At 39.6% G+C, this 10,003-nt stretch overlaps 1 protein-coding gene across 1 annotated transcript in view; it reads left to right on the top strand.

Moving 5' to 3' along the window:
* The first annotated feature begins 1,225 nt into the window (after nt 1-1,225).
* The window catches only part of LOC124261278 (excitatory amino acid transporter 1-like), a 98,109-nt gene continuing 89,331 nt past the window's right edge, over nt 1,226-10,003 (top strand). The window contains exon 1 of the mRNA XM_046695588.1: nt 1,226-2,300. Within this exon, the coding sequence (XP_046551544.1) occupies nt 1,780-2,300 (521 nt within the window). The 5' untranslated portion in view covers nt 1,226-1,779. The remainder of the gene's footprint in view (nt 2,301-10,003) is intronic.

Here is a 10,003-nt window from a genome sequence, read left to right as displayed (position 1 = left end):
TGTCAACATTCCCGATACGAACGGTGAGGTGAGGTGAAATTGGGTTTAACGTCGTGCTTGAGAATATTTCGCTCATATGACGACGTGCATGCGTGTGTATGTGTATGTGCGGCTGCTTGTACTAGCCCAGACTGAAGCTGGTTTTATAGTGCTATCCCACTGAGATACCATGCCGCAGTGAAGCATGAATACCCCACTCAGATACATTATACAGACTCCGAGCCGACCAGTCCTTGTTGTACCCATTAATGCCAAGCGCCAGGCAGGGACCAACAAGTACCATATTCTAACGTCATTTGGTATGACGCGTTCGGGGATCGAACCCGCGACCTTCCGCTCTCCGGGCGGACGCTCTAACCAGTACACCACGGAGGCGGTCCGATATGAACGGTATTAAAACATATCCGACTTACCATATTATACTGCGGAATGAACTATACGCAAAGGACAAAATAATGGTTCTTCATACAGAAATATGTCAATTATTTTTGGTCATTCGTCTTGAGCCGGTGATATTTTTTTGTTTTATGAAGGCAATACAGAAGTGCCTCGTGTGTTCACAACCTTGTTATGGCGTCAAGTTTTGAAAACAATCACTTAACCCCTTAGACGGATTCGTTCGGGGACAGTCGCCGTGTGTTGGCACCAGTGGACGCGTCAATAGGGAGACGACGTGGACACTCACATGATAAGCCGATACGAATAGATAGAATTTATCGAACGTAGAGCGCATCGGCAGTTGCCTCCTTAGCGTTACTATTGTTGTCAATGATAGCCAAGCGTGATGGCTTCGAGAAATACCGCCACTCATTGTCCACGACTGGCGGAGCTTTGCTCAACGATATCGCTTCAAATGGATTTCATTTTCCATTTGTGACAGGCATCTTTCTACTTGACTTGGTCGCTTGTGCCCAGAAGCTCATGGTCCGCTTTTACACCTTGAATCCCCAGCAATAAGCCCGGTAGCCATATTGTCATATTAATATCTGTAACAGAATCCACTAGCACATTCCTCCAACTAATAACTCGTTCAACGCCTGATGACATTGGCTAATATCAAGAGGTGAAACATTCAATTCGATTCACACATATATACCCAGTATGGCTGAAACGGCGAACGCGGTCTGAAATGAATGAAGTTAAATATTTAATCAATGTGCTATATTTGCATTCGGCAGTGTTGAGTTCCAACTGAATCGCTTCACGAGGAGGATTTGAGTATCATTTACTCTCGCATGCAAAACCGTCCTTCTGTTTTCTGTAAACCAATCAGCCTCTCCACAAACACTGGCTAATTACAAGTTAATGATGTGGCGAGTGCACTACCTTCTCGGCGGAAAAACAAGAAATGTCCCGTAATGCTCGTGTATCGATCTATTATTTCGCCTACAAAAGACATTAACATTTGAATGTTCATTTACATAGTCCTCATGCGTATTTCCAGCGTGGATGATGGCGAATTATACCTACAGATGCTACAAAGCTTGAAAACTGCAACTCTGGACAACCTTTGACCTTTGTGACGTCACCACATCGTGTTCATCAGTTTATACATGCTTTTTCCGCGGAAGGCCCACCGCTTGAGAAGGAAGCTAGCGCGGGAAATATCTCGGTTGGTCTTGGCACGGGGATCTCTCCCTTTGGATCGGCATTCGGTTTCATATAGCTTGGGTTGGCGTGTCGCCGCTTCACACGGGTTTACTCGCCTGCTTCTGTTAGCTGTGTCGTGCACGCGCACATTGTCGTCTGCTTGGAACGTTTGTTTTACCAGACGACAGAATGGATTTCCCTGAAGAGTCAGCTAAAGTGAACACTCACGTAAGTGTATCGCCCCAGCCCGAAGAAACAACCGGACTTTTGGGAAACGTGAAAAGATGCGGTATGAGATGCTTAAAGGGCTCCAAGGAAAATTTACTTTTAATTTTGCTACTGTGTTCTGTGCTCCTTGGAGTTGCTATCGGGTTTGCAGTTCGAAGTGCAAGAACCGATTTCACGAAAAGAGAAGTAATGTACCTGATGTTCCCTGGTGAGATTTTGATGCGGATGTTACGAATGTTGATTCTGCCGCTTATCATGTCCAGTTTGATTGCTGGAATTGCTGGATTGGACGCCAAAACTTGCGGCAAAATGGGTCTTCGTACCATTGCATATTTCGCTACAACAACCGTCGTATCCGTTATTATGGGTATTATAATGGCCATTGCTATTAGACCTGGAGGCGGGGCCAATAGAGCAAAACTTAAGAGGTATGGTACCGCCGCCAAAGTCAACTCTGTCGACACCTTCTTGGACCTCATAAGGTAAGATTCGTTCATTTTTTGTAAGTTTACATTTAGTTGTATTCATTCTTTAATAGTTCTGTTTACTCTAAATCCATCGACACCTTGATCACAATGTATTTACGTGAAACAATTACGACTGAACACCTCTTTTGTTGTAATCACAACATGTATCTTTGAACAGACAAAGGAATTATACGTGTATTTGTGAGACCCTCAACTAAGTGTTTTTTACCGGACGCTTCACTCTTCCAATCTGATATAAATTTGATATACTTATTCATTGTTTCTTTTTAAAATTTATCAATTTACTTTTTATTCATACAGTATGAACTGGTCTTTGTTGACACACATACAGACTGAATTTTCGACGGATAATTTGTATAATTAGTCTGAATCTTGTTAGTACATTCTGAAATATATAATTTTTAATGATCAATCTGTATTTTCTGAATAAATAATAGTGCTAGTGATTCTCTGTTGCATCCAACTGCACGATTGCAATTTCCTCGTATTGTCTGAACAACAATTTGATATTACTGCTTCAGTCTGTCAGTTATTCAGTCTAAGTATTCAATTTGAGAAGCTTACTGGATATTAAATAATTCATAATGCACATATAGCAATCTATTCAGCCATTTATTTTTTTTGTTGGTTGTCAATTCATGCATACAGTCCGATAAGGAATTATTTTAAATGTTTGAAATTTCAAACTTAGGCCTGAATGTCGTGTGTCCTGTATAACTGTAAAATACTTGGTTCAGTTTGATAATACAGTCTGAATGTCGCGTTGTTAGTCTGATCACTGGTTATATCAACCTGAAAGAGGTTCTCTGATGGTATGCAATCTGAATGGCCATACGTTCAGTCTGACTATCGGTTCATACAATCTGGATGACAAATAGTATTGGTTCATACAATCTAAATGGTCATACGTTCAGTCTGACTATTGGTCCATACAATCTAAATGGTCATACGTTCAGTCTGACTATTGGTTCATACAATCTGAATGGCCATACGTTCAGTCCGACTATCGGTTCATAAAATCTGGATGAGAATTAGTATTGGTTCATACAATCTAAATGGTCATACGTTCAGTCTGACTATTGGTTCATCCAATCTAAATTGTCATACGTTCAGTCTGACTATTGGTTCGTACAATCTAAATGGTCATACGTTCAGTATGACTATTGGTTCATACAATCTAAATGGTCATACGTTCAGTCTGACTATCGGTTCATACAATCTAAATGGTCATACGTTCAGTCTGACTATTGGTTCATACAATCTGAATGGCCATACCTTCAGTCCGACTATCGGTTCATACAATCTGGATGAGAATTAGTATTGGTTCATACAATCTAAATGGTCATACGTTCAGTCTGACTATTGGTTCATCCAATCTAAATTGTCATACGTTCAGTCTGACTATTGGTTCGTACAATCTAAATGGTCATACGTTCAGTATGACTATTGGTTCATACAATCTAAATGGTCATACGTTCAGTCTGACTATCGGTTCATACAATATAAATGGTCATACGTTCAGTCTGACTATCGGTTCATACAATCTGGATGAAAATTAGTATTGGTTCATACATTGTGAATGACATTGGTTCAAACAATCTGAATGACACTTAAGTCTGACTATTGGTTCATACAATCTGAATGGCAATTAGTATTGGTTCATACATTCTGAATGACAATTAGTTCAGTCAGATTATTGGTTCATACAACCTGAATGACACTTAGTTCAGTCTGACTATTGGTTCGTACAATCTGAATGACACCTAGTTCAGTTTGTCTATTGGTTCAGAAAAAGTATGAATGACAATTAGTTCAGACCATATGAATGACCATTAGTTCAGTCTGAATATTCGTTCACACTCTCTGAGTGACAGCTGGTTCAGTCTGACTGAATAAGGAGGCACCGAATTTCTCCGTAGCTCACTCCGCGACCAGTATACGATGCTTTTGTGGAACCTAAGGCTTTCCTTAATCATGAGACGTTATGCAAGGATGAAGACATGGCATAAAATTTAAGGTCATTCTTTACACATGTTCGTTATCTTCTGTCATTTGAGACTTCATGGAGCTGAATATAATATTTATTCCCAATATGGCTACACTACAATCCCTACGTCATAAATTCATGTGTGACGTCAACATTCAATCAATATATGAACATCAATATTTTAGGCTCAGATAAGGGCATCATGTGTCAATTTTGTTATTTTTTTCTAGTATTAAGACGTACATTGTATTTCACCGATTCGAACGATAAAAATGTTAAAAATGGATTATGTATGAACTGCAAAGATTAATAGTTATTAATTTTCTTCCCATACACGTATTGGTCCATTGATGTTAACCTTTATTTAAATCAAAAATATCGCTTGTGTTAAGCAAAGACATTCAACGAATACAACTGGAAATACACATACTTTTCACAATGTTTTGCCATGAGTATAAATTTTAGTTGAAATAAATCAATCGAAATCGCTGTACCATAAAATTACTGTACTATTGTACTTATTTCAATACGATTTAAACTAGATTGTACAACATGAACAGGTCCCTGCAGCAGTGCTAGTTACGTTCACGGAAAAAGGCGGTTTAAAACTGCTACCCTCTTCTTAAATTTCACCACGTTTTGGATCAAATACAGGCAGCAACCTTGCTTCAGATTGGCAAATGCCACATTTCCGTACAAATATTGGAACACAGCCAAGCCACTGTGGCATTCTACTGCATGTTCCATGCTGTATGAAAGTGTCGTTGACATTGATAGTACTAGTTTGCCAGTACTTCTGATGTCTGATAAATATACGTTGTCAGCATGTGTTTCAGTAAGGAGATATAAAGCGTGATTGAGTAGATCTCCGTCGTTTTAGATTGTGGACAGCCCTATGTCATTGTATTAGCCGTTGACAGCAATGTGTCAAAGGTTTCATTCATTTGCAGAATTAAACAACGGTTTGCGTTACTGTCAATGGCAACCATTTGTCATTTTCCCAAACACCCGGTGTCATCTGTTATTTTCAGCAGCCAATTCATTATATGTTACCGCTATTTTACCATTGGCCCAAACTGAATCCATTGCAACACTTATTCCAAGCTGATTGTTCTCTGGCATTTCTATTTACTTCCCATTATCAATAACGAGTCAATATTTGCAGTCATTTTCACTCATTTGTTATTATTGGCAGTCATTTGACCAAATCGGTACAGTCATGCAGTCTACACATGCAGTCGCTAGTACCATGCATCATGCAAGCTGTCATTGACATTCATGCTTCTGATGTGATCGCGTTCAATTGTTGGATGAGTGGTGATATTTGCAGCCGCAGTCATTCTTCCTTAAACCTGTGCGAACGTTCAAAGATGTATGGATGCTTGCAATCATTTAACAGATGTGAATGCACTATTTTAGTACTGACACATATTTTCTGAGCGTTCTGGGCCTAGATTTTCGAAGCTCTCTTAGCGCTAAGATAGTCGTAAGTTAATGTTATTGTATGGCACTTAGCGCTAAGAGAGCTTCGCAAATCTAGGCCCTGGTTTAGAGGTAGTCATACGTGGGTACCACATGCGGTCATGTCACCAAACATTCTGTGTCAACGTATCCCGAGAGTATGTGCGGTCGCTCACAATATCAATCACTGGTTGTCTTGGTTGTTACAGGCAGATGTCATTTAGCGGGAATATTGTCTGTGTCGCAGAAGATCAAACAACAATCAAACACAGCTAGAAATAAAAGTTGTGTGACAAAATATCTGAATATGATATCTGGTTATCTGTTTACAAAGCTGTTGAATTACAATCATGTGTAGCATATTGCCCACAAGCCCTGATATCTTATCAACAAGCTAGAATGACTCGAAATGCACTGAACATGGCTGAAATGTGATGAATGTGTCAGGCCCATGTCTGACTGCGTGGAAGCAGCGACAGTTAATTAGGTCACACCATTTTTGCTTTTGTCATTAGGCTTTTCAGTAATCAACAAGACCATACCAGGCTGTCAACACAACAGTCCAACACGCGTGAGGTGCCACTCTCTTAGTGCAGATAGTGCCTCAGTTCCTGCGCTGGTGTGGTCATTACCCAACATCAACGCCAAATCAGCGATGTCATCAGAGCTGTATATTTAACTAAACAAATCGGGAGCAAGGAAATGGGTTCATGATTAGCGAATCTGGAACAGCCAGATGATGAGGCAGTTCTTTATTACCTCAAGTTCAAGTCTGCTTTGCTCAGTCATCTACGGCGTCATGAAAACATCTGCTGTGTAGAGTTGCGTCCCTTATTCATTCAAGGATCCTATGACCACGGGTCGCCCAAGATTCATTCTTGTGTTCTGAGAAGCATGCTCTTGATCATGGATACGACCACAGATGTAAACGTGAAATACACACATTGCCCCAGGAGCCATCCCACTTGAAACTGATGAAGAAATGCATCATGGCAGAGAAAGAAAAATAATACAACTCAATAAATTTACGCTTTGCCAAAGGTGTGGGGACAGACACATATTTCAATGTGCATGATATTTATTTTCAATCTGTTTCAATACAATTTGAATTAGTTCCAGAACGTCACGTAAATGTCAATAGAAAAATCAACGTTTCAAGAAGATCAATTCATAGCATTTTAGATAGCACTGAAACTATTGCGTTGCTTCCACTATCTCCCGATCTGATTAATCACCATATTCATTTTGAATGTCAAAGTATACGATAATAACGATATACGATATCCATTGATTGGCACATGACCATGATTAAAACACGAAACCTAATGGACAGTAATGCATCTGCCAACAGAAAATGATTTCCCGCTAAGAGGGATGTCATAACAAGCATTTGGGAAAGCTGAGCATCTCACGATTGTCCACGAGTATCTACCGAGCGGTTTATACCTCTGGAAAAACACTGATTATATTTGACAAACTTGTTATTGTGAAGATGAGAGTTTATCTGACCGCGTTTTACCGTTTCTTACTATTGATACCCAAAGCAATGCCATTCTCTGGGGAAAGACGTCTTCTTGAAGGATAAAAATGGTATCTATTTCAGGTATATGGTCGTGCACATGCATTGTCTTTATGGCATTTGCGTTTGAAGTGCATCGACAAGAAAATCATACTTTGGCCAATTTCCACAGCGGGGAATGTCGTGAGCTACAAACTAGTTAAATGTACTTAACTTTTTCACCTTTCATTGTGATTTGGCGAGTGATACCCTTTTCACCTTTCCGGGATGTAGTGTGTGAACCAAACTGTTAAAATATGGATATTCGTCATCTATTTGTCCAATATAGTTCTTTAAAAGGCCAATTATTATTGGTTTCATTTTCATGCATGAAACGATGCCACGATGTGTGTGTCAATGGATGTTTTCATAATCGTGATGTAATGATTTTGTCCATGCTATTGTTACTTTGTCTGTCTTAGGAGAAAAGACAAACACAAGCGAACAACAACAAGGTCAATGTTTCCATTGTATGGTTGGTACCGTATGACTGAACTACACTGATTATACAGTCAATAGGTGTAAAACACCTTAATCGAGGTCAACTACAATGGATACTGAAACCCTCTGATTTTAGAAATGTAATAATACTCTCAAATACGTACCTAAGTATTTTGTAACGATGTAATGTAACCGTCACAATGTTTGTTAAAATAGGATGCGATACGAGTAAAATTACGAATAAATATAATTATGAAATAGCAGAAGAATATACCCTAATGGTGCATATATTTCCATTACACGACGAGAGTAGAGTAGAGTAGAGTAGAGTACTCTTCGAGAAGTACCCACTATTACTGATAGGGTAGGGTAGAGTAGGTTAGCGTTGCGTTGCGTTACGTTGCGTTGCGTTGCTTTGCTTTGCTTTACGTTGCGTAGTGTAAGTGCATCTCCAGACGTCATCGATACGTTGTGACACACCAGTATTATGGATTTCCTTGCTGGTGGTATAGGATTAATAATGCCCTATCTGGAGTATGTATGTACCCATGACTCAGCACACTACTGACATAGTACAATTACGAGTTCCATCAACGTATTGACTAATTTAATGCCAGACTATTCCTCGCCTGATTTTGGCTCTTCTCTTCTTATACAACAATGCGTTCCAACACGACATGTGTGGGTGTGTTTCGTCTTCAGCTGCCTAATCATGAACATTTGACTTAAGCGTTATTCGCTGAGATGGTCTGGATTTTTTGGAAAGGAGTGTTGTACACATACACTACGCGCATGTCTAACATCCATCAAATTATAGCAGATGGAGTCTCGCATTTACACAAATGAAAATACCTCCTGCATCTTCCCCCAGAAAGGAATTATGTTTTTCATATGTCCGCATCCAAGAGGAGCATCAGTTCAGCGCTGTCCCTCCGGCCCTGATGTAGATTATTATGAGTGATCTACATTATCAAAACGTATTTAGCATTGCTGTGTGGCTAGTTTTCCTCAGATCAATAGCCCTTCTCGTGCAAGTACAGGTGTTGCTGAGTAGATGCGTGTTCTTGTTTTCATTATGTGGGAACCTGCGTGATAGCATACGGTATTACGGGAACACTCGCCTCTGACTCCCAGAACCTAATTACAGGTCATGATTTATGGAGCAGCTTCATCTATCATCCAATGCAGGATGCAGATCAGCAGCTCATGCAGTTTCTCGGAATAAGATGCGCGTTGATGTGCGCTTAGGGAAAACACTGGTTTAGGGCGGTGTTAGTTTTCCCATCGCATGCTGAGTGATGTGATACGCTTAATGCTTCAAGTAAAAGTGTTGATGATAATATCATTATTAATGTGTATGTGGGATAGGAATAGAACATGCCGCTGGTATTGCTGTAACCGATATTGAAATATGATTTCCGAAATTGCATGTTTCAAATTTGATTCACAAGGGAACAATATTGTATGCGACAACTATTTTAATAATACGAGCTTGTTCACTATGATTCAAATAGTACACGTCCAGGTGCCTGTTGGAACTGTTATAGTAAAACAGCAAATACTATTACTGGATCGTTTTGGCCAACCCAACTGACACAGTTGTTTATATAATGGTGAATTACATGAAGCAGTTCACGCTTCAGAGCGAGTGTTTACCACCGTGGTATGTCCATAAGGGACATTGATGCCCTGTTGACAATTCGACAGTCTCGTACTGTCACTATTCAGTGGATATTCCAGTCTGTGTTATATAAGTGCGCAGGACACGCATAAAGTAGTTTAAATTAATCGATTATGTGTTGGCATTTCAAGTGTATTAACTATATTTTGTATTATTTAAAAACAACAACAGTATTCGCTTCTCAGATAATGAATAATGAATCAGCATGTTGTTGAGGAAGGTTACCAAAACTACCTCTACCAGCCGCGGGTATTTACCATTCCAAGGTGAATTTACTAGTCGAAAAATAATCACAAGAACAGTCAAACACTGTGGTGTCCAGCTTAAAGGTACCTACCTAAATATACTCATGGAAACGAATAAGGGAACGCATGAAAGTACAAGTGTTCCTTTATTCGTTTCCAGAATTTCACCCACAGTGCTATGAAGAGCCTTGTGAAGACACCTGGAAAAGAATACAGGAACACTTGTACTTTCTTGTGTTCCCCTATTCTTTCCCCATGATCATATTTAAAAGTCGCCAAGGTTCGACTTAACCTAAAACTTAACGGAATAGAGAAAAGTACAAT

This window comes from Haliotis rubra, unplaced genomic scaffold, assembly GCF_003918875.1.
Source record: "Haliotis rubra isolate DU_JTF1 unplaced genomic scaffold, ASM391887v1 Scf794, whole genome shotgun sequence".
Lineage (NCBI taxonomy): Eukaryota > Metazoa > Mollusca > Gastropoda > Lepetellida > Haliotidae > Haliotis > Haliotis rubra.
Note: the sequence above shows the minus strand (reverse complement) of the source record. Positions and strands in the feature narration are given on the sequence as shown.